At 47.6% G+C, this 25,853-nt stretch overlaps 1 protein-coding gene across 1 annotated transcript in view; it reads left to right on the top strand.

Annotated features, from left to right (window-relative positions):
- Positions 1–25,853, top strand: part of Vat1l (vesicle amine transport 1 like) — a 170,399-nt gene that overhangs the window by 32,278 nt on the left and 112,268 nt on the right. The window contains exon 3 of the mRNA XM_004625770.2: positions 3,605–3,820. Within this exon, the coding sequence (XP_004625827.1) occupies positions 3,605–3,820 (216 nt within the window). The remainder of the gene's footprint in view (positions 1–3,604; positions 3,821–25,853) is intronic.

Here is a 25,853-nt window from a genome sequence, read left to right as displayed (position 1 = left end):
ATTTAGCTGAAGACCGGCCACCATCCGAAGAAAGGAAGGTTTGCTGCTGCTCATACCTAGAAGACTGAGCTTTGTGCAGCATTTTCCTTTGTTCCTGGGTCCTGGAGCCCATGAGTGGTCAGTCCAGGTAGTCTTCCCCTTAGAAACAGCTCAGCGTGGCAGTGATGGGAAGGAGGCGTCTGTCCACACCCAGAAAAAGCTCTGGAGACAGACAGAGCTAGCCTGGACTATTCCAGCTCCACTCCTTAAAATTTCCTTCACCCTTCAGTCTCAATTGTCCCACCTATACAAAGGGCATAACAATAGTTTATTTTTATTCCCAAAGTTCAAGAACTTCATGGAGTTCTTGTGGGAATCCTGTAAGGTTGTGTAAATAAAGGCACTTAATCTAGACTCGGGATCATACTGGATTCTTGGTAGATGTCACTTATCACTATTCACAGCTCCTAGCAGTTGCCACACCCACTGAGCTTCCTAAGTCTAATCAAGACCCAACAGTACTTTTCCCTTTTAATCCAAAAAAATGCTTCCTGTGAGATTACTGGAAGCTCCTTCAAGGCTGAACTTCTGCCACTGTTCTCCCAAGCTTCCCACTGGTGGAGAAGTGATATAGGGATCTGTTACTAACAATCCCCATCAACCCATTACTCACTAGGTGCCAAGGACTGGACTATGCATTGAGAAGCCCTAAAGCAGTAAAGCCCGCCTTTCATGGTGGTACTCACCTATTATCCCAGCACTCAGGAGGCTGAGGCAGGAAGATCTCTGTGAGTTTGAGGCCAACCTGGGTTACATAAGTAAGCTCAAGGCCAGCCTGCACTATATTGACAGACCTGGTCTAAAAAAAAAAAAAAAAAAAAAAGTAGTAGTAGTGCCTGCCTCTGCCCCCTGAGAGTTCATCCTTTATTTATTTATTTATTTATTTTTGTAGTGTAGGCTGGGTCTCCAGGGTCTCCAGGGTCTCCAGGGTCTCACTGCATAGATCGGACTCATAGTGATCCTCCTGTTTGAAGCCTCCCAATTTGCTGGGATTACAGGCGCGCACCACCACGCCCAGTCTTAGGTCGTCCTTTAAAGGAGAGTGAGAACCATGTGAAAAAGTAACCTAATATAATAGGTTACCTCATCTACTACAGTAATGACAGACTGTAGAAGGAGTCGGATGGACTTTAGCTAACGCCCAGTATTCACCATGTGCACTTGGGCACATGGAGAAGGTTTTCTCTTTCATCGCTCTGAGCTTTAGTTTCCTAACTACAAAATGAGGACACTAATAAAAGCTACCACATAGGCTTGTCACGGGGACTAAACACAGAGACACTCACTATATATTTAATGCCAGCACAAAGGAGGCCCTCAGTATATATAAATATCACTAACGTAGAGAAGGTGGCCAGCTCTGGTTTTGTGGGAAGAGTGGTCACCGGGGTAGCATCAGGGAAACAGCATCTGAGCCGAGGTTTGGAGGAAAGCAAAAGGTTTGTCAAAAGGAAAGGAGAGAAATCCAACTACAGAAATAAAGGCACAAGGTGCGAGGGTGGATGCAAGCATCACTTTCCCCAGTTTTTTAAAACAGTTTTTAAAAGATATATATACCAGGGATTGAACCCAGGACCTTGTGCTTTCCAGGCAGGGGCTTATGCTGCTGAGCTATCTCCCTGGCAACTTTCTGGTATTTTTCCTGCCAGTATTCTATGATGACCACAGAGATCATATGGAGAGGCCCGAGCCACACCTTCCCTTCTCCTTATCTCTCTCACTGTCTCAGCTCCCACTGCTGCACTTTATTATTCCAGGCCAATTAATTGTCTCCTGCCTGGGACAAGTTGCTGCCACCATCAAGGTGGAGGCCACCTCTTCCAAAATCCAAAGAGTCCAGGGTTATTTACGGCCCTGGGAGAGAGGAGAGAAGACGGTGAGGGCTGGAGCCCCAGGCTGCGCACAGTGAAGTCTAAGAAAAGACTTCTCCCTGTCCAGAGCCTCAGGGAGGAAATGCGTGGGAGTGCTACAATGATTATGCCAAGATTTCCTGAAGATTAGGAAAGGAGAGCTGAGGGGTCAACCAGAAAGCCCTGTGTGCCCAGATACCTGGTCACCACATCGATGAGTCGCAGGCCCCTTTCTTGAACTCTGCATTGCCTCTCTTGCTGGCAAGCAGAATCATTTGCTCCTGGGATTCAGGTGTCTCTCCTGAATTAGGCCAGCCCAGCCTCCGACAGGGATGTGCTGGCTGCTGGGGCAGTGGTCTCGAGATCCCTGGGAACACATTGACTGTGTCTCCCATGGTCCCACCTGCTTGAACCCCTTGTGACCCAGGTCTAAACAATGCTAGGATCGGTGTGTTGCCTTTCTATGTCATCAGCACCTGGCTAAGTGGGTAGATGGCTCCCTGTAGACCTCAGGCCAGCCACAAATCGTGCGCTCACCAGCCACAGACTGAGACCCTGTGCCAGCCACAGCCCTATTCCAAAATACACAGAAATGGCCAGTGAGGCAAGTCCCCAAGTTGCGGCGAGCCCACCTCCAGGCTACTCTGGCATCTGTTGGACCCTCCCAGCTTTCCTGCCACACAAGACATGATTGTTTTCTTCTTTGGGCAATGTCTGAAAGATCACCATCATAGCTGCATGCCAGCTTCCTTTGCTATCAAAATATCCTCTCCAACTGGCTTTGCCTTCGAAGCCCTGTCACTCATAGCACTTGCCATGTGAAATTTTTAAGGAGCACAAACATGTGAAGACACGAATTGTGCCTCACTGCAATTCTGTCTCTGAGTCCTAGAACCTAAAACTGAGAAAGGACTCAAGGAGGGAGCCATTTCTGTGTAATGAAAAGATATTTGGAATAGCACAGGGCTCTGTGACCATAGGCAAGACACTTAACCCTTCTTGGCCTCAGTTTCTTCCCGGGTGTAATGGGGATAATATCTCTAAAATCTGGCATGTTGATCAAATAACTGACATAAAATAAAGATGACAGAGTCTGGTTCTTTGAAATTACTCAGCAAATGGTAGCTTCGCCGCTGGGATCACAGAAAAATCTATTTTTCATCCAAGCTGCTATTTCCTCATGCTTGGCTATGGGGACTCAAATCCCCAAGAAACTTTTAAAAGCAGCGCACAAGCTGGTCAGGTGGGAGGTAGCTTTACAAGAATGGAGAAAATCTGTGCCACTGTTTCATGTTCGTTAGGTGGGCTGGCACTTTTCTGGCCTCTTTCTTCCACATGAGTGATGTTCTAAATTGTAAGGAGAGAACGAGGCTTCAGCCAACCAACTTCCCTGGTTCTAGTGATGAGGAGGATCGTAACAAAGCTAGATCGACAGAAAAAAATAGAGCTGTCATGTTTCATCAAATAAATTATGTAACTTATAAAACTGAAATAAGCTGTTTTTTTCAAGCTTTCACTGCAAATGGGTGAAAGATTATTTGTTTCATCTAAGAATAAATGCTATGTAACTTAAAAGAACTTGGATAAAGATCACAAGGAAGTGAATTAGGAAAGGGTATTTATTTGTACCACGGACAGTTCCCAGTAATTTGGGTCTCCCCCTACCCCAACCTGCCATGACTTACCCTGCTAATTCTGTAATTTTCCATGCCCAGATTGGAGACCGTGTAATGGCTTTTGTCAACTATAATGCCTGGGCAGAGGTGGTCTGCACCCCAGTGGAGTTTGTCTACAAGATCCCGGATGACATGAGCTTCAGCGAGGCTGCCGCGTTCCCCATGAACTTCGTGACAGCCTACATGATGCTCTTTGAAGTCGCCAACCTCCGGGAAGGGATGTCTGTTCTGGTGCACTCAGCGGGCGGTGGAGTGGTAAGTCGGCTGCTCCTAAGTCACCTCCCTCAAGGCCACAGTGGTGGGGACCAAGGTATACCCACTTGTCAATGGGACTCGTGTGTAATGGCCATTAGCAGGAGTAATCTGTGCTTCTTGTGGTGGTTACATGGATAAAAGAACTCAGAGAGATGGCTGCGTTAGGGACAGGCTGACCCTCAGAGATGCTCTCTGTGGGTCTTAGGAAAACAGACACAGTGGGTGTTAGAGCCAGGGCCTGCCAAGAAGCACCTTCAGTCATGTTATAGTGATTAATTCTGTCCATGAAACATCCCTCTCAAGCCATGTCTAATATCTGAAAGGCCGACATGGCGGACAGTTAACTTTTTAATAAATTGCAGTGGGTTCAAGCTGGCTCCCACGTTAATGACACCCTCATTCATTTGCATTCTGGCTTTCTCTGGTGGGGGGAAGGTGGGCAGAGATTACTCTGACATGCACATGGCTGTACTTGGTGTGTTGTCTTCCAGGTGTGTCTTGGTCAAAGGGGAGAATAATGGAAATCAGAATTGCTGCTCTGGAGTGTGGGCATGGCAGAATATTTTCCTGTGGATGAATGAGTCTGAGTGCCAGTCGTTCTGTGTGTTCTGTTCCTGCATGGTGTACTGGTGTTTAACCCCTTTGAGAGTGATGTTACTTGTTATTGCAACAAATACCTATCACACGCATCTCATGCTCTAGAGCCTGAAGTGACAGGCATCCATACAGCAGGGTCCAGACCCCCCAGCTAACAGGGGCTGAAAGCTCTGAGTTGGAGATTCTCTGCTTTGATGAAACCAGAGATGAACTCTTAAGATTGAGTTTATCTCAGAGATATCTTCACTGGAGGATTTGCTAACACTGATTTTTTAAAACAACCTCAGCCTTTTACAACTATGAGAACTTTATGCAGGACAAAGCATGTTTCTGTCCCCCCCCCAAAAAAAAAATGAGCTTACACCCAAAAAACTATGACAGCAATGATTTAGAAGTTTAGGGATGCCTTAGGAAGAGTGTCTTCACTCATGTTAGCAAATTTGCTGATGCCTTTTGACTATGAGTAAAGATACAATAAAAGTTAAATGTCCCTTAAGAAAGAAATGGATTTTGGTCCCAGCAATCTGCTGCCAGCAAGCAAGCCATTTAGATTGTTGGCACTTAGGAGTTTTGCGTGCTCCGCATACAAAGTGCTAGAGACTTGTTTCCATATTATTGACGTAAGCTCCAGGTTTGTAACGATGCTGGACTCACACCTGCCCGGGGTGAGTGTTTATACATTGGCACCAAGGCTGATTCATTTCATACTTTTTATTGTATTCATTTATATGTTTTCCTGGAACAAAGAGAATACGCTGTCAGGAGCATGTGACCTACATAGAGGAATAAATCTTGGGACATAAGGAAAGTTCGTACAATACTTTATGCCAAGTTTACAGACACTAGAAAAGAATAAGAATTAAAATATAAAACAGGTGAGTAGCAAAAGAGACAGAGAAGCAAGGAAAAGCGACTGATGCCCAGAACACAGGGTATGTTGTTCCAAAGCTTTGTTGTAGATGGACAGGTTTGTCTCTTAGCTCTGAAATAGTGGGTTAAAGTTAGGCAAAATTCATGGGAGTTAGTGTTCATTTGATGCAGACAAAGCCATTACTAGAGTGATGGATACCTAGTGGGGGATTTTGAGACTGGAAGGATATTCCTCATAAGAAATGTGTGTTGGGAGGCAATGATCATCCTCAGTAAAACTGTTGTAGCACATACACCTGTTTCCATAAAGCTTATTTGTACACTGAGCTTCTAACATAATAGGATCAAAGTATAGTGAAGTGTAGGGAAAGAAGATATCCTGGGGCCAAAAGGATGCACCCTGGCTTAAGCTTTGTGTAGCGGCTATAGGTGTGGTTGGACTGTCCACCTCTCCGGTAGGAGATGCTGCTTGAGCAGTGTTTCTTTCCAGCAAAACTGGAGAGTCAGCATTCAAGTCACTGCTGGGCAAAGGTGTGTTTGTTCACCTGTGTTCAGGGAGGGTAGTTTGTTTTGAGATGAGGTTTTGCTCAGTTGCCCAGGATGGTCTCAGACTCATGAGTTGAAGTGATACTCCTGCCTCAACTGCCTGTGAGCCTAGGAATGGAGATGTATTCCACCATGACCAGCTATGAACACCCATCCAAGCTGGGGTGTAGTTGACAGCACCCTACAAAACTGAAAGAGTGAGGCTGGATCACCCAGCCTGGCAGTGAAAAGACCAGAGAGCCACCCCCTTCAGTTTGAGTTAGATTCTTCCCAGGAAGGTGACTACTTGTTTATGCCAGATAATCTAGATTACCAGCTTGACAGGATTAAGGCACTCTTGGGAAGGAGACTGAGTGTATACCTGAACTGGCTTCTAGGAAATGGGTCTCTTTGAAGGAAGTGGGTCCTGAGATATGACCTTGGGAACCACATGTAGTCCTTGATCCCTTTGACCTGGGCTCTGTCCCTGTTCTGTGCTTTCTGGATGCCTGAGCTGCATGGCTTTCCCCTTCCATGCTTCTCTGCTCTGATTTTCCTGCTTGGAGCCAGCTAATAATGGACTGAAGCCCCTAAAACCATAAGCCTCTGAAACTCCTCCACTAAGTTGTGTATGTGAAGTACTTGGTCCAAGAAAAAAGAAGCTGAATAATACACCCCTGTTTTCCTGGTAGGGGAAACCCCATGTCAGTACTTTTCTGCTCATTTCTATAACACCCTGGAGAGGGAGGCAGTTACTTCTCATCCCTGTTGACAAATCTGGGACATACAGCTACCCTTTCCATGGTCATTGTGGTAGGCAGGACAACAGAGCAAAATCAGACTCCTATAGATGTCCACATTTGAATCCCTAGCATGTCTGAGTATGTTACCTTGCATGGAGAAAGGAATGTTATAGGTACAATTGATGTAAAGACCTTATGAGGGGGCCAGCGAGATAGCTCAGTAGACTAAGCACCAGCTTTGGCAAGCACAGGGACCGGGGTTTGATCCCAGCACCACATGCCCCACTGGCCTCACCCCCGGGTGTGCTGAGCCAGTCACAGAGTCCAGACATGGTGGCACACGCATGTAATCCCAGCACTGGGGAGACTGAAAACAGGAGTCCAAGCTGCTTAGTGAGACCGTGTACCAAATATATTTTTTTTAAAGAATTTTTGAGGTAGAGATTATTTTGGTGGGCCAGTGGTGGGCCAAAGCCACAGTGGGACAGTGAGGCCAAAGAGCCAGAGAGAGCTTGGGGGCTGCTGTAGCACCGGCTTTAGTGAGGAAGGAAGCAGAGCTGAGCCAGAGGGTGCAGGTGCCTCTGCAGGAGACCGGAAATGGATTCCCCTCGGAGCCTTCCGCATGCACACAACTCTGCTAACACCTTCATTTGCACCAAGGGAAGCCCATTTTGGATTCAGACCCCCAGAACTGTAAAATAACAGCTGTACGTTTTTCTAGTCACTAAGCCAGTGGTGATTTGTTAGAGTAGCAAATCAGAGCAGAGTAGCTCCAGTCCTAACGCTGCTCTCTTCCTCCCCTTTCATTGTGGAGCGCAGAAGCCCTCGCTGCCCTGTCAGATCTATAAAGGTGCTATTTTCCTCCGACTGTAACACATCCGGACAGCCTGAGATAGTAACCCCCCTAATCACATCTTCCTTCCCCTGCTGAAAATTGGTTCAGAATGCCTTAAAGAGGAAGTAACAAAATAAGCCACAGAGCAGGACTCCTGTCAGGGGCTCACAGGGAGATACTACCTGTCAATCCCACTTAACAAGTGCTTTCAGTCAAGCTCCGAGGAGTGCCTTGATTTAGAGGGGTCTGCTTTCTGTCAGGTGCTGTGACTGTTACTAGGAAGCTGTTTGAATCTCCATCCACGTTTGATGCTTTGCAGTTTTCGGCGTCCTCTTCCCTGATGATCAAATCGTCTGAGCAGTGGTACCTGCAGGTCGTGAGCCTGGGTCCTCTTTGACAGGAATGGGTGCTGTGGTGCTAGATGTGGCATGAGTGAATGTTGTCAGGGCCCTAGTGTGATGCTGGCTCCGACCCGTGTTGATTGCTCATGTAACTCTACCACCCAGCGCCTTAGCATCTGAAAGACAAGGCTGAGATGCACCTCTGTAGAAAACAGGAAGGGAAGGAAAGATCGGTGGCTTCCTCCACACACACCCCTGTCAGTCGCACTAAACCACTCTGTTCTCAGAACACATCGAGTGCTTTGAACCTGGATGACCTGCGTATCATGTTTCTTCTTGCCAGAATGCTCTTCTCTCCCAATTCAAATGTCACCTCCCATGAGAAGCCACCCTGTACGACATTGCCTAGATGAGCTTCACCCTTTGGTGAAAGCTACAGAGGAATCCTTACAGTGCGTCATGTGCATGTGGACTCTACTTCTGGGCAACCACAGTTCAGGGCCGAGCTAGAATCTGCCCAGAGCCTGGTTGTGTAATAGGGAGAACTTGAATTCAACCCTCAGCTCTGCCATTTGATAGCTGGGTCAGGATGGGGAACTTAATTTCGGTAAGATGGAAATGATGGTGACCATTATATCCTGATTAAATGAGTCCAAAGGGTTTAGCATAATATCTCACATGTAGTCTATACGTGATAAGAAGAGAGAGAGGGAAAAAGATAAGGAAGAGGAGAGGAGAGGAGGAGAGTGGAAGGGAGAGGAGGGGAGGGGAGGGGAGAGAAAAATGTTTCTTGAAATCTATAGTACTGAGCACCACTTTGGGCATAAAGCAGGGACTGAGTAAATGACTACTGAATCATCTCTTGCCAAATATTTGATGCCAACCCAAACTACTTTCATGTGCACATTATACTCCCTGAGCCGGTCCAATGAAAATAGCACTTCCGTCATATACTTTCCCGAACTCATGACCCAGTGAAATTATGATGGAACCAGGCCTAGACTGATTGAGGGAAACTATTAGAACATCTGCTCGGGATTCCACGCACCTGCCCAGGTAATTAAAATCAAAGGAAGATTGTGAAATGGTCACAGATCCTGACAGATAGGGGTGCGTTGGATCTTGGAACTGATAATGGGCTTTGGTGGAAAAACTGATGCGATCCAAATAAGGTCTGTAGTCGGTTCCCAATGTGGTGTTAATGCCTGAGCTTTGAATGCACACTAAGCAGCGCAAAGCATCACTGTCTCGGTTACTTTTTCCTCATTGCTGAGACAAAGTACCCAAAACCCAAAATCAAAGAAGGAAAAATGTATTAATCTCACAGTTAGTTGAGGTTTCAGTCCCTACACAGCTGGCTCCAAGGCAGAGAGGCACATGGCAGAGGGCAGCAGTTCATGGTGGTGGGAAACAACAAGACAGCAAGAGCAAAAGGAGGAGCAGCAGCAGCGATGGCCGCAGAGAGCAAGTCTGTCTCCCTTCCGTTGCATCCAGGCTGTGTGCCCCAGGCTGGGTGTAGCACTCACACCCATAATCCCAGCAGCACTCACACCCATAATCCCAGCAGCACTCATACCCTTAATCCCAGCAGCACTCACACCCATAATCCCAGCAGATCACGAGTTAATCACAGATTCTAGAAGTCTGCCCTATGACTACATGAAGCTTTGGGGGGACATCTAGACACAAACCATAATAATTACCATTACAAAAGTTAAACAAAAAGTACACAGAAAGTGTTATCACTTCAACCTTTCTATAAACAAAGTTATTCCAGAACAGAGAGCTAAAGTTGGAGGGAAAGACAGACACTCTTTCAGCCAAGGGATTATTGGCTAAGGGAAATAGGTTTTAGAATTCTGCCGCCTCCCCTGAGCCTGTCTCTTCTCCCTGGCCATGGTGCCATCTTCTTTTACCCAGCCTAAAACCAGCTGTGTCTCCTAACTTAGCTTGCATTGCAAATCTCAAGAAGTGCCAGATAAAGCATTGCTGAGTCTCTCCTGGGTTCAGGGCTGCTTCTGTCTCAGGGATCTCAGGTGAAATGTGCAAAGGAAGAGACAAGTAGATGGATAACAATTACGTTTGCCTGAGCCTGAGCAAGCCAAGGGTCTTGGAAAGAAAAGCGAGGCTCCACTTCCAGACAGAGTTAAATGGCTGCAGCTCAAGCATCACATTCTCCTCACTATGGTTGAGGCGTTGCGCAGTGTCTTTCAAACTCCACAAAAGGAACAGTCATAGAAGGGAAGACCAGAGTCCAGTGAGGGGCTATGCAGCTCACATGGGTGGTTTTCCACAGTTGATTCACCTTAACGGTAAACCCTTAGCACATGGGGTGAGCAGAGATGCTCAGTGTGACATATAGGACAGCAGGCTTATAATTTCAGCAGAGAAGACCCTGCTGTCTGTAGGATTATGATGTTGTTAGGATCTTCTCTGGTTGCTGAGTCAAAATACCTAACACCCAAAGCTGAAGAAGGAAAGGTTTATTTAGCTCACAGTTTGTCAAGGTTTCAGTTCATAATTGGCCGGCTCCCAGGCAGGGTGGTATTGCAGAGGAAAAATGGTGGTGGGAAGAAAGCAACAAGGGACAAGATGAGCCTCATTCTGTCACTTCTGTTATATCCAGGCTACCAGGATTAGGGTGGTGCCAAGCCAGTCAGTGCACTGGTTTAGTAATCACCAAGCCTTAACCCCAGCATCCTAAATCCTAGCATTGCACCATGAATTAATCACACATTCCAGATTCATCTACCTCTGAAATAACCCCACCTGGGATTGCAAGGGGCTTCGGAAAGACACCCAGACACAAGCCATAACACTGTGGAGGTCTGTTCTTTTGAAAACAAAACCACAGTTGACCAACATTTACCCAGCTACTCAAGCCAACAACCCAAGAACCATGGTTAGTAATTCCCCAGCATCATACAAGTTTCTAAATCCTATGTTTCATCCATCCATCCATCCATCCATCCATCTATTCACTCACTCACTCACTCAACGAACACATTTCACAAAAGTGGAGGTGGGTGGACATTTATGAAAGGGTGAGGATTTGTTAGAAGTGGAGGGACTTGGGTTCTCATCAGAAGTGGAAGGAGAGGCCTTCATAGAAAGAATTCCAGCTCCGCCAAACAGAACAAAACAAAACAAACAAACAAACAAACAAACAAAACAAAAGTGACCCACCTCGCGGAATCACAGAGCTGGAAGGAAGCACAGACATTGCTAACTTCTGCCAGTCAGCAGTTGTACACTTGGGCTTCGAAGTGTTACTCATTCACCTCTCCCTCGGCCCACCCCATGGCAGTGTGTGACATGAGAAGAGACAACACTGAGATCTCAGGTTGGGGTCTTTTAATCCTGACCCTGCCTCCCTAGCTGCTCGAAGACTCAGTTTCCCTATCTGTAAAGTGGGACTGATGCTAGTGCCAGCCTTGGGTGTTGCTGGTGGGCCTGGGGACCAATGGGCACGTGGGCAGTACCCATGGAAATCTAGCTGTTACGCTTTCCCGGGTCCACAGTTCCCACGCCCTTTCAAGGGCCCACTCGTAGTTAGCCAGAAGGCCGAGGTTGAACCCAGATACCCAGGACTAGGGAGTGCTCAATACACTAGGAATGGTACGGCCCACACTGAAGGCCTCAAAGCATTGGCTCCTCCTTCATGGATTCTACCTGCCCCAACGTGTGCCCCAGATGAGGGAGGCTTCCCTGGAGAAGATACCTGGTCCCCAAGGGTCTGCAGTGATAGGACACAGAACTCCTGAAAATTTAAAGAGAACAGAGTGCCTGTAACGTGTCCTTCATGCATAATGAAAGGACGAGGATTAACTTTCCCTGCATCAGCAGGAAGCTTCCGCCTTCCCAAATTGAAAACTCGCTCCCAAGATGAGGGCTGGACCAAGGGCTCTACCTGTCCAGGAAGTGCTGGTGCCAACTGCTGGGATGCCTCAGGCCAGAAGTATGCTGCAGGTTAAAAATACACACACACACACACACACACACACACACACACACACACACACCCTCCCAAACTGTATCTACCTCGGATGAGGCCTCACTTGCAGTTCCTCCTGCTTGCTTTTAACTTCTTTCCAGTAAATCATGATTGACTTGAAGCAACGACCTTTATCATAAATACTGTAAAAGCTGAATTTGGCCTCTGAGACGAAGTTCATTCACTCAATATTTGTTGAATAAATATAGCAGCCCTTGAGAAGAAAAGAGCTGAAGTAGATTGAGCTTGGTAATCTTCATGCGTTGTCTATGAGGAAGCTGCCATGGCTTCCCCCATTTTAATGGAGGAAACTCGCACACAGAGACATTTAGCAGCTGGCTCCAGGTCACACAGCCATGCAGAGGAAGAGCTGCCTGTGAACTCTCTTTGATACAAAAGCCGTGCTTTTAGAGCTGAGCTGTCATGAAAAAGCTGTGTCTCAGCTACTCTTCACTCGTTGCTGGGACAAGTACCCGACACCCAAAATGAAGGAAGGAAAGGTTTATTTAGCTCACAGTACTGGAGGTTTCAGTCCATATTCAGCTGGCTCCAAGGCAGAGTGACACACGGCAGAGAGCAACCTTTCATGGCAGCGGCAAAGAGCAGAGAGCAAAATGAAGGAGTAAATACTGGTGGACCTAGAGGGGCAACAGGCACGTGAGCAGTGCCCATGGGAATCAGGCTGTTATGCTTTCCAGGTCCACAGTTCCCACGCCCTTTCAAGAGCCTGCTCTTAATTAGCCAGGAGGCGGAGTTTGAACCCAGATACCCAGGACTAGGGATGCCCAGAGAGGAAGTCTGTCTCCCTTAAGTTGCATTCAGGCTGTCCACCCCAGGCTGGGAGTAGTACTCACATCCATAACCCCAGCCTTGGATCACCCATAATCCCAGTGGATCATGAGTTAATCACAAACTCTTGAAGTCCACCCCATGACTGCAGGAGGCTTTGGGGAGACGCCCAGAGACAAACCATCACACCCTGCTTCTGCTTGAAGTGAGTGAAGGGTGATGGGTTGACACAGGGTTTGCTAGGCCTTTTCTTCATCAGCTGAGGCCACCCTGGGTTTGTCCAGAAACTGAGTAACCCTTGGGGGCAGAGGAGGATCTTGGACTAACACAACGGACTTCTGCAGACAGGCAGATTCAGACATGGTGCTGGCCTTGTTGTTCACTGTTCAGCCAAAATTCAACCGCAGGATGCCTTGCCCTGGAAGGCAGGGATGCTGTCTCCCCTCCCTCACTGGGCCTCATACCCAGCACAGCAGGGCACAGGAATCATTACTTGTGGAAGCGGGCTCAGTGGCGCATCCTGTGGTCACCACAACCCAGGAGGTTGAGGCAGGAGGACTGGGCCTTCCAGGCCAGTCTGGGCAACTGAGTAGGACTCTGCCTCAGAATCAAACATGAAAAAGGGCTGGGGATGTAGCTCAGTGGTGAAGCACCCTTTGCTCAAGTTCCAGTACTAAAAAGAAAAAACAGTGTAGAAAGAAAGCAGGAGTGTTGGAATCCTAGTCTCTCTGGTTGCCGGATAAGAGACCTCCGGCGACTTCTTAACTTCCTTGGACCCTGTTTGTCCATGTGGAAAAGATGATAACACTCATCTCTGTGTTGTTGTGTGGTGTTTCAGTCATGTAATAGGATTAACCTGCTCTGGGGAAGCCAGGAAATTCAACTGTTAGCTGCTGCTATCACTATTTATCGCCATCGTGTCCTTATCATTATCCAATTAGAAAATATTTATTGGCGATGCTTGGGCATCCATAGTCAGATGCAGGAAAGCACCAGGGTGCACAGCTCAAGCGTGCTGAGCTGTCAGGACCTGGGGCAAGGTGGGTAAAGCCGATCTTGTCCCTCGACTCATCTTCCCCCCAGGCTGGCCAGTGGATTCAGTCTCTTTCCAAACATCAGTTGTCTTAAACACCTGAGAGAAAACTACACTTCAAAGGGCAGTTGGCCCTAGAGGCCTGACCCCTTCACACACGCCAAGAACTCAAAACACATGGACTTGTCCTTGTTGAGGCAAAGGGCCCTGCGGACCCATACACTTTACCAGACACACCCAAAAGGCCGCAGCTCCCTTTTGGAATATTATTGCCTTGTTAGGAAGTCAAATGGGTTCGTCTGGGAAATAGTGAGGAGCACAGAGAGCAGCAGCCTCATGGGGTGTGTGGCCTCTGTACTCACCAACACCCACCCCAGCCCAGGGCACCTGCATGCCCAGGCTGGCCCCGGGAGCTGCGCCCAGGCTCCTCCAGCAGCTCTCTCCAGCCTGATCAGTTCCCCTGGTTTCCTCTTCTGGTTGCCCACTCCTGCTCCAAATATGCTCGGGCAGCCCAGCTCTCCATGTGCTGTCTCCTTTCCCTCCTCCTCTTCCTTTTCTTCCTCTTCTCTTTCTCCTCTTCTTTCCCCTTTTCTGTTTCTCTTCTCACTCTCTCTCTTTTCCTCTTTTTCCCATCATTTCTTTCTTTTCTTCCTTCTTCTTTGCCTTCTTTCTTCCTTCGTGTCCCACTTCCTGTCTTTGCTGTCTGCCCAGTCTCCTCTACCTCCCCATCATCTTTCTGTTAAGTGCAAGCCCTGGGGATGACTGCGGTGTCTCTGGCTGTTATCATTGGGATCAGAAATGGCCCCTAAAAGGCTCATGGGATCAGAGGCTTTTGGACAGTGGTGGGATCGTGACGGCATACACCTCACCAATGGGCAAATCTATTGAGTTCATACCTGGTGCATTATTAGGAAGTGAGGTTACTGTGAGGGTGGGAGGTGGGGCCCAGGTGAAGGCAGTGAGTCAGGGAGGCGTGACTTGAGCCATTTATCTTGTCCCCAGGCCCACTGCAGATGGACTGGCTCTCTCTCTCTCTCTCTCTCTCTCTCTCCTCTCCCTCCCTCTACCCCTCCCCCCTCTACCCTTCCCCCCCTTTCTCTCCCCCTTCTCCCACCCACCGACTGCCATGGGCTCAGCAGCTTTCCATTGCTATGTCCTTCTGCCATGATGGTTTTGTCAGTTGACCATGAGCTAAAGTTGCGGAAACCATGAGCCAAAACAAACCTTTCTTCCTTTCATTTGTTCATTTCATGTATTTTGGGCAAGGTACAACCTCAAGTTTGTCTGGTTCAATCTTCCAGAGGCCTGAGGATTGTAAATAAGACATGGGTTTCCTATGTGGCCTACCACTCGCTGGTGCTAAGGAGGAGAAGGGAAGGGCAGGGTGGCTGGAGGAGGCGAGCCTTGAGCTGCTGCTCTAGGGGACCAGAGATGTCTGTGCAGGAGCTAAGCTTGAAGGTGGTGTCCTCAGAAGGAGGAGGCAGCATGGGGAGAAGGGAGAGTATGACCAGAATGGCTGTGTGTGGCTCCTGGTCCCAGAAAGGAGCTGACAAAGTATGGAAAAAGAGAAGAACAGAGAACAGACTAGCAGTAAGTATTAGACCAGTAGCCAAACACACAGGAGCCATGACAGTCATCATGTCCTCAGCCTGATCCTGATGCTGACCCTGAAATCCATGAGGAGGAGGAGGGGGAGGATAAGGAAGAGGAAGAAGAAGAGGAGGAGGAGGAGGAGGAGCCATTAGGAGATTTAGCTCACACCTGATGTTTTGTATTAATCCTCTTCAACAGATCTCAGGGAAGGCGGAGAGGTAGGAGCAGCTGGTGTGGGGTCAGGTGATTCTGAGACAGCTGTGTTCCTTCCCCAAGTTCTCTTGGAGCAGTTGGTGGAGGGCTTTGTTGAGAGATTGAGGCATCTAGGGCTCTGTCTATTGGCCAGTGGTCATCCTGGTCAACGTGTGCTGGCCCCTTTCCACCCTCGGGCCTCAGATTTCTGTCAAATATTGTAGACCAGTGTTTCTTCCGTAACGTGAAGTAGACTCAGGACCTCCTCTGTCAGTTGAGGGAGACCCAGCATTTCTCCTGCAAAGGGAGGTGGACCCCGAGATCGCTGGGTCCCCACGCGCCTTCGCGCAGGCCTCTACGTTATCTGTAGGGCGCTGCCACTGTTTCCCTCTTGAAGAAAACTTGTCCTGAAAACCTTGTCTACATGGCAGCATCCCCTCCTCTAAGCCTTTCCCTCTGCCACCATTCCCTTTTTTGAATCCTTGGAGAGGCAGAAAGCCAGCTGACGGCAGTCATTAAGATTCCGTCTTTGGGAAGACCTCCTGCATGCCAGCCCTGATTTCTGTGACTTCTTTTCGAGCTGTGTGTCAGTCCCTGGGGGTGTAACATAGTCATTATTCTTCATACGGCGCAGCGCTGTGAGGCTTGAGCGCACCTGTGCAAAGCATTTGAACAATGCTTGGCTCAAGTTCCATCAGTGTGATCCAGGCATGACGGCACGGGAGTGTAGGGCACCTCCTGGGCCGCGGTGCGCGTTTCCGCTGGCTGCCGGGGGTGTTGAGTGCTGTGTGAAGCTACTGCGTCCTTCAAAGTTCCTGCGCCCCGCCCCCCGTTGGGCGGGTGTGTCCTGTTGGATGTGGGGCCACTAAGGCCTCCACAGGTATTCTCTGCAGGGCCAGCCCTGTTTGGGAACTCCTCACGCGAGTGGCGGGTGCCCCACAGACCAGCTGCTCTCTGCCCTGCTCGCCCCTCACTCCTGAGAGCCCCTGCCAGGCCCAGCTGTGCACGCACATCTCGCCTCCCAGTCCTTGCCCAGGGAGCCTTCAGGACTGCAGTTTTCATGTGATTACAGGCAGACACCACACAGGGCCGCGCATCCAGCCTGTGCCTCTGGTCGAGTGGGAGAATCCCGCCCCCCCATCGCCCCTCACGTGGACCTTGCTGCCCATTTTTGAGCTTACTTAGTTCTGAAAAGTTACCTTCCCCTTCCCAAGAATCCTCCCCATTGCCCACAACTCTGCTGAGTGCCCAGAAGAAATTAATAATGAATGTGAGTGGACTGAACAAGTGGCCGGAACAGGCAGCTGACAGATACCCATTTCTCCTGAAACCTTTTATGCATCCCAAGCATAGTAACAAATCCAGGACAGATGCCACCAAGAGGATCAGAGAGTGACTTCACAGGTGGTCCTGCATTGAGCAACCTGGACCTTGGGTTTGGCTCTCAATGGTAGGGTTTGCTGGTCATGTGGAACAGAGGAAAGTAAAGTTATCCTAGGCCCTGCTTAAGACAGAGGGGGAAAAGCAGAAAGGATGAATAAAATTTATAGAAATATTCCCCTATCTGGTCAAATCAATCTCCCTGCACCTGGTTTTCTCCCATCTTCATAATGAGAATAAAAGTGTTTTAATTACTTTTCTTGTTGCACGGACAAAATACCCAACATCCAAAGTTATGGCGAAAGAGGTTTGTTTAGCTCATAGTTTGTAGAGGTTTCAGTCCATAATCTGCTGGCTCAAAAGGCAAGATGGCGCATGGCAGAGGGACAGGCATTCGTGGTTATAGAACATAGCAAAAGCAACAGGAGGGGAGAAGGGACCAAGCCTCTTTCCCTCCCCTATGTTGTATGTAGGCTACCTGCCCTAAGACAGGTATGGCACTCACGTCCCCAACCCCAGCCCTAGACAGTGAGCCAATCACAAAGTCATGATTCTCTGCTCTGAAAAGCCCACCCCTCATGACCCCATGGGGCCTGGGGACACAAACCATAACAGTGTTGATGTGGATGTTACAGCCCCAGTGCTCTAGGCAAAGGACCTCACCCAAGAGAACACCACAGAGAAATAAGTATCACTGTCATAATATCATGGTGCTTTGACGCTCACAAAGCACATTAAATGCAGACCTAAAGCACATGTATCTACTCATTTCGTTCCCTTAATTGGTATTTGTTAGTTCATCTTTACTGTGGCATAGAAGTTAGAAGTCTTCCGAGTGAGAGTGACCTGCATTAGGATCCAAGCCCAGGACCCTACTGGGTGCTCTTAGGTTGCTTCGTTTCTCTAAGATTGAGATTCCACTCATGGGAAATTCACATAGTCATCACTCCCTCCTTAGCAAAGCTTAGCGAGGTGTGCGAGGACTTGTGAGCACAGCAGTGCCAGCTCCTGACCAGGGGTGCCTGTGGTTTTGCCTAAAGCCTGCTGGTCTTCAGAGTAATAGGTAGCAGAGATGTACGCATTTGAGCGTTTCCTAATACAAGCAGATGGGGAGCCTCATTATTGTGCAGAAAGAGGAGTGGAAGGGGAAGTCCCCATTAAACTGTACCCCTCTGTGTCACACTTGAGTGGTTCTTCCAAAATATCTCCAAGCCAAACCTATCTCCTTGGTAGCCTGTCCAAAGCCGAGCTGTCTGTGCCCAGCTGGATGGGTGGATTTCTTGCTCTAGTGTGAAGCCAGCAGTCACAAATAGTCAATAATATCCCTTAATGTAAAGTAACAAGAGAATCAACTCTTCAGAAATGTTTGGGTACTATTCATCTTCAGCTTCAGGTTTGGTTTTGCATGCCTAGAATCTGGCTGGCACTGTTGTCTGCATCCCCCGTTTTAGAGTATGCACCTAGATTTGCATGGCAGGAGGAAATGCTACAGACCAATTATATTTGTGAAGTACAGACATTTAGTAATGGATATATTCATGTGGTACTAGAGGGTGGTGGTTAGGGCTCCACATTTGGCAGATGTGGATTCAGTCCCTGATGCTGCTGTTAGCTGATTTAAAACCTTTCTAACCTAAGTTTCAGCTTACTTATTTTTAAGATGAGAAAACTCATGTAACAAGTACCAGGTAGTCAGTAAAGTGAGCCCAAGAGAACATGATCCTTGAGCGAGTCTCTTAGCTATTTTTAACAATACTTCCAGGAATGTGCTTGTTAGACTGTCTAGCCTGGATTTAAAGAGGCACATAGTCAAATTACATAATTATGATGTTTGTCTGACACTTTCAATTTTCCCTGTCCTTGTGGAAGTTACACTGGCTTCATGATAACTCCGGCTCCAAATCTTTAAGAAGGTACATGTCTGTAAAAGTGAACCAGGAAATTACATGGCCCAGTATACAATAATCACATGTTTCTCTGGAACATTCAGGAATGCTCACAGAGACCATGAGCATCTGGCAGGGGTGCCCATCTCTGTCCCACCCAGACTGGCTCCTTGCACACAATAGCTTGTCCCATTCTCTGAGGGTGGCCTTGGGCAATGGAGGCAAAAACCTCTAAGTCCTGTTCTCTCTCCTAAATGCCAAGCTTCCCCCGGGAATATGGGGATGCCCTGTGTCAGAGCTGGCCAGAGGGCCCAGAAGGTGGCCCTGCTCTCTCCTGGACATGCTGCTTTGGAAGCTGGCTTTACTGTTCTGACAAGGGCAGGAAAGCAGTGTCTTCCTGCATCTCCGGAAGTGCCTAGAAGTGGTTTCCTGTGGAAATGACCCATCACGCTGAGAGTAGTCTGGAGCTAGGATGTGTGGTAAAGGAAGAGTCTCACCTTGTGCAAGGACAAGTCTTGACATCACTTTCCCTCAGGGATAGAGTGGGTCCTTGTCTGGATCCATAAGAGGAGGTGACAGAAGGCTACAAAACCAGGCTGCTCACTGCCTGCTGAGAGGAAACAAATACTCTTTCTGGGATGAATGTAAGGGTCAGGTGAGGTAGTCACATGGACAGTGTCTCCTCCACACGTGGGCCTGTGTGGAGCTCTGAAGAGACAAAGATGGGTAAGAGGGAAGCTCATACGCAGTGCCTCCCCGTTGTCTGCTGGCGACCAAGAAATAACTACCCATGGGAATGCAAATGGAGTTGGCGGTACTGGAGCCAGTGGGCGTAATTCATGGGGAAATGATTAATTACTTGAGGGTGGGGAAAGGTTATCTGTTAACTGAGTTCTTACACATAAGTAGGAGTTTTCTGAGTAGCCAGGAAACATGGCCAGGAGCCTAGGAGAGCAGGGTATTTTCAGGGGACTGTGAGCATTAGGTAGGCCAAGCCTGAGGGCAGATGGGAATAAGGGAAAAGCATGGCCTGCAACACACCCAGGGCCTCAACTCCCCTGGAATATTGGCTGTCCCAAGCCCCTCTGCTCTCCATATTCCCAGCTCCATTATTTTTCCATGACTCTAAAGAGGTAAATTGATCCATGAATGAATTTCAAGATCAGACCAGAGTAGTACATTCTCAACTTTTACTGACTCAATCGATACATATGATATATAAAACAAATTAAGAAAACAATGGGTTTCTCCGTACTCAGCTTTCACAAGCGTGCTGATAAGAAGTTATGCATTTATCATTCTACTTATACTGACATCTGTATGAAGTATAGGCTATGAACATCAACATTTTTCCAAATTTAAAAGATGGAACCTCACAGAAGAGAAACGGGTTATAGTACGTCACATGCTTGGCAGAAAGGCAGGCAAAATTGACTCTGATGGGTCTTTCTCAAAACCAGTATTTTAAACCTCAAATGTAGGTCAGGAAAACAGCGGGTCTAGGCTCCTCCATCTGTTCATGGCTTCTCAACACCCCACTATTTTTGGAGTATGGAAGGGATGTTACTTCCAACTGTCTTTCCTGGTAGGAAATAGGGCTGCATTGGCCTGTGAGAAGTCCCTGGGGCAGTGGAAAGGCAGGAATGAAGCCTAGCCCACCTTTAATCCCAATAGGGTGGCTAGAGTTAGCAAATGCAAATTTTATTTGCAATCTGTACTCCCAGGGACCCCTGAAAGTTCCAAACCTTCTAAGGAATTAATTACAGTAGGGAAGCTGGAAGCCTGGATTGGGGGAGATTAGGAGACCCATCTGGTGAGGAATGTATTAAGGAAAGCAAATATGTTAAGCCTCAGGAGCAGCTAATAAAGGGAGCCCTGTTCTCAGGAGCCCGCCCCATGGCAAGGAAAAGGCTGCATCAGCCAAGACCTGTCTCCCCTGCAGAGGTCCAAGGCGAGGCCCGTCTTCCATTCTGTCACTCAGGACACATCCTGAGCTGTGTCACTCCACAATGTGATGGGGGTTAGACCTGGAGGTCTGGGCTTGTGGTCAGGAGTGAAGGGATGAGTGGATGCACAGGAGGGGGTGGCTCTTAGTCAGCGGTCTGGTAGCCTTTTATGTAGCACTTGCTGCTGGACATGCTACATGCAATGGTCATGCCAAACAGGCCTTGTCCTTGGGGTAGGCAAATAACAAATAAATATGTATTCACATATAACTATTATCTTTGTATATAAATAATATATGTACATGTGACTATATATACATATATGTGCCAAGGATCGAGTCACAAACACAGCCAATAAGGGGGAGAGAGACCAATTGCAGACTGAATTATCAAGTGTTCCCACTGACACACACAGAGCTGCTATGAAAAGCAGGAAAGAAGCACCTTTAGGAGACACCAAACACGCTAGAAGGAGCTGCTGATGGGATGAAGTCTGAAACAGGCTTGCCCTCCTTGTGGAGTCACAAAGCAGGTTTGCGGAAACCTGGCCTGTGACCCAGGGGGCTTCACAGCAGGCCCCCCCATCCCTATCCTTGAGGTCAGGGGCCCACGTTCATGGTTTGCAACTTGGTGTGTGCTGAGGGCAGGCCACAGGGGGCCTGGAGTTCCCATCCCCAGGAGAGTTTTCTCAGCATGTGCAGGATGGAGGCTGGAATCCACTGGGCTCCACCACAGGAGAGCCTTGAGGTCTGTTCCATCGGGTCCCTGCCAGCATGGATCGCTGCTGTCCCAGAAAGAGTGAGCTGGTGTCCTTTCTCTGCCTCTGCTCCTGCATCTTGTACTGCCTGAGATCCATTCCCAAATGAACTCAGGTGCACCTACAATTTAATATTAGAATCCATTTCTGGAGAAACCCAAACTCTTGACTAAGTCTCATGATCATGATTAGCCAGAGGTTAGTACCAGCATCCCTCCCTGTTATGCCCTCCTGCCTACCCTTTCATTTCCAATTGTGACTTTCTGTTCCTCTCATTTTAGCTATGAATATTCCAGGCTGCCAGCCTTTGCCACCTCCCTTTGCTTCTCTACCTGGCAAATTAATCACTTACGTATGTTATTTCCTCTTGGGAATAACCTGACTCCTGCCTCTACACCCTCTGCATGGACTTTCCAATGTTGCCTTCACCACGTCCCGTCCATCTGTCTATTCATCCTTCTACCCATCCATCCACTCATCCATCCATCCATCCATCCGTCCGTCCATCTGTCCACCCACCCAACAGCCATGAGTTATCTGCTTTTATATAGCAGCCACTGAGTTCTGCAGTTGCGCCTCCATCTTCTTGTGCTACACCGATCTTGAAGTTGGGGTGCGTCTTAGATGCCTCTGCTTCCAGCATGCAGCATGGGATCTAGGATATAGGGGATCCTTGGCCGTAACTGGATCAAACCACAGTAGCTCCTCGCTATTTTGTGATTCGACTTTAGCTGGCTCACTGTTTTGTGGGCTTTCAAAACAACATTAATCTAAAGTATTTATTGCAGATTTTTCGCTGTATCATGGGATTTTTCAGTACCTATGTTGTTAAAATTATGTAGGTTTACGAGTTTAGAAAATGGTTAAGAACATTAAAAGTGTTCTTAAAAATGTGGGAAAGTTTACAAGAGTGTGGGAAGGGTTTATAAAGCCTTAAAATATATAAATACTAAAATAAATATAACATCACTACTTCACTGATTTTCACTCATTGTGGGTGTCAGAATGTAGCCTCTGTGGTAAGGGAGGGACCACTGTAAATGGTTGGGCTCCATCTGTGATAGACAGTGACATCCGTGTAATGAAAATGAGGTTCTTAATCACACAGGGGTGAACACATTAAATATGCAGAATTAATACATGGGTACATTATCATCAAAATGTGAGTCACAGTTTGACATAATTTCATTGTTTTTTTTTTTTATGTATTTGGTTGTTACAGGATCTCACTATACAACTCGGACTCATAGTGATCCTTCTGTTTGTCACCCTCCCCAGTGCCTGGACTCTGTGGCTGGCTCAGCCTGAGCTGGGGGCAGGGCTGGTGTGGCATGTGGTGCTGGGGATTGAACTGCGGTCCCTGAGCTTGCCTAAGCAGATGCTTTAGTCTGCTGAGCTGTCGTGCCAGCCCCCTGAGCTATCACATCAGCTCCCATTTCATTATTTAAAACAGCTTATAAGCCAGTAAACCAGAAACCACAGTTGGTGTTCCAATACCAAAATGGATCCCTCTAAAGAAAACCTTGGCAGGCTCCATGTTGTCCCTCTGTGTTTTCAGAGGGAAATTCCTGCCTCAGCGCTCCAGGTTCTCTTTATAACTTCGCTGATCTTTTGACCTCATAATTGCATACTGGTAGGGATGCCCCATAACATATAGGATGTGAGCCTAACCCATGTAATAGCTTCTAAAGGCAGACAGACAGACAGACGGACGGACAGACAGACAGACAGACAGACAGACAGTCTTCTCAAACATCAGGCGTCTGTATTCCATCCAACAATGTGCTAGATGCAAACTACATCTTGCTGTGGTAAATAAAACAGAAATAGGCTTGGCCTTTTGCAACTCACAAAGATCTATGTACATAAGCGGGCCTGGAAATACACTTTATAACAGTATAACATATTTTCCAGGAAGATGTGAATTGATTAAAAGGATCTATAGTGTAGAAATACAGCAGAACATGCTGTAGCCATTCAAAAATGATGAGGTTAAATTTTTTTCATGATCCACCAAAATACAATATAAGCATAGAAAGAAAAAATAATAACCCGGTACACAGTGGTCTACCAGCGTGTCTACCATTCTTTGAGTCCCTGAACACACTGATAATTGCTTTGCAGAGCTACTGGAACAAAACAAGTCAAACTGTGTTGTGTTCATCTCCAAGCTTTGACGTTATCATTGACATTTTTAACACCTTCTGTGTTTGCTGAATTCCATTGTTTACAAGGGGATAAGCTAGCACTGCCTTCATATTAATACTTTTTAGAAAGAGCTTTGCAGACTCAGAGCAGGCTCTCTACAACGCGAGGTGGCATTTCGCTCTCCAGTGCAGAAGCACATCAGAACTTCATGATTTGTGCCCGGTGTGCTGCTGGGGAAATCATTGTTTCCTGTGGTGCTAAGACTTGAGAAGGAGGAAGCAGAGAGGAAACCAAAACTGCGAATGACTCCCTTTTGGCTTTTTTGATTGGGACTGTCCTGTAGATGTTTAGGACCCAAAGTGGTGGATGTGTGGGAGGAGGCAGGGGACAGAAGACAAACTGCTGCCTCTCCTGCATCCCAGTGCTTCTGCCCCGTGGGCCTCACTCACCATGCCAGCATTGACCCCAAGGCCCTAGTGGACTGTGCTCTAAAACGTGCTCTAACTCATGTGCTATAAGCCTGTGCTCTAACCCTGTGCTCTAACCCATGTGCTGTAAGCCTGTGTTCTAACCCTGTGCTCTAACCCATGTGCTATACGCCTGTGCTCTAACCCTGTGCCCTAACCCATGTATTCACTTGAGGTTTGCTGCAATGGAGGCTACATGTCCTGCCTGTCCATGCTAGAGGCTCCAAAAGCACCAGAGCAAAATTTGCTGTGAATGAAGGAGAAGCCTAAACTAAGCTGTTGCCTAAGAACACCTACCCACCAGATCGTGCCAGAAGTGTGTCAGGTGCATGTGGAGAAAGAGCCCCATGAGGCCCCCAAGCAATCAGTCCTAAAGGCAAGGGGACAGGAGGGTGATGACCAGGGCTTTATGGAGACTACAAAATACTGTCATGCTGTGGCTGAGAATCACAGCGTCATCCACAACCCTGCTTTCTGAGTGGCACTCTGGAGTTTTGGGTCCATTCCAGCATGCTACTCTATGTAGGCTGCCAACATGGAAGTATCTAGAACCACTGCTGCCCCAGCAGAGGGATGTGGTCTCACTGTGCCACATTGGAGAGTGTCAATGCCCCCAGACCACCGTCCACTGGACACAGTTCTGTTCACCAAAAACAAAAGCTGAATAAACTTAGCTGGGAGAGAGGAGACCCAGGATACAGGAGAAACACTGGAAGGGGCAGAGGTGTGACAGTGAAAAGGCTATGACATAAGAGTCCATTCCAAGGCCCATGCTTCCAGGGGCAAAATTCACACGAGGCTACCTGAAGCACAATGTAAATAAGACATTGTGCAATTAGAATTGCCTCACAGACGAGCAGGCTGAGTGAGGGGGCAGCTGGTTCTCCAGGGTAGTGACGTTTGTTTCCACCCTGAGACTGTGATAGGAAGAAGCTGAATCCAGAGCTGTCACCTGGACAGGAGGAGGATGCAGTTGGTGATGCCAGGAAGCTTCCATGTCCTCAGAGTCTCTTTATCTGGCTGTTGTGCTCCTGGAGGGTTTGCTTCTCGGTCCCCAGAGTGGGATAGCCTGGTCCCAAGTCTTGCAGAATAGGTAGGAAAGGAGACAAAGTGCTCAGCATTAGTATTGGTTGGAGCCACGCAGTATGTGCACAAGGAGCCCAGGCAGGTCACTAAGCAGTAATAAAGCCAAGTGATGAAAATGAAGAGAGAGGAGGATGACTGTTGGGGTCTCTATGGTGACTGGGGGACATTGTCAAGCTGTGGTTGTGAATGGCATTGTAGCCTCTTGTTTTGCAAGGTTTCTCTCCTTCCTTTTTCATATTCACCGTGAGGAGGGCACTATAACCACAAACATGTGCAAAAAACTAATGTTCTGTATGTACCTGTCATCCCAGATACTTAGGAGCCTGAGGTAGAAGGATCACATGTTCAAGGCCAGCTTGGGCAACTTAGCCAGCCCTTGTCCCAGAAGAAATTTTTCAAACAGGCTGGGGGTATAGCTTGGTGGTAATGTATTTACATGAGGCCCTGAGTTCAGTCAATACCCAGTACAAGAAAATTTTTAAAATAATAGTAATAATGTTTTGACAGTTTATACAGTTTGTACAATTCCAGTTGGCCAGCCAGCGTAATTGGGGCATTTCCATAGTGATATCCCTTCAAATTGTGCCCGTTAGTAGTATAATTTCCTGGTACAGTATGTGGCAAAAGGTAAGTGCCCAGTGTATAGCATAGAGATTTACCTACGCAGTGGCATATAAATATTCACCTACATGGGATATAAATAATTAAAAGTAAATATGTAAGCTTTGTTGGACCATGAGAAAGATATTGTGAAAGGGCTACAATGTTGCCCTCCTAAACTGTCAAAGAAGGAGCAAAATACAAAGAGATTGTCATCATTGACTCATTGATTAATTGATTGATTAATTCTT

This window comes from Octodon degus, unplaced genomic scaffold (genome assembly GCF_000260255.1).
Source record: "Octodon degus isolate 3935 unplaced genomic scaffold, OctDeg1.0 scaffold00011, whole genome shotgun sequence".
Classification (NCBI taxonomy): Eukaryota; Metazoa; Chordata; class Mammalia; order Rodentia; family Octodontidae; genus Octodon; species Octodon degus.
Note: the sequence above shows the minus strand (reverse complement) of the source record. Positions and strands in the feature narration are given on the sequence as shown.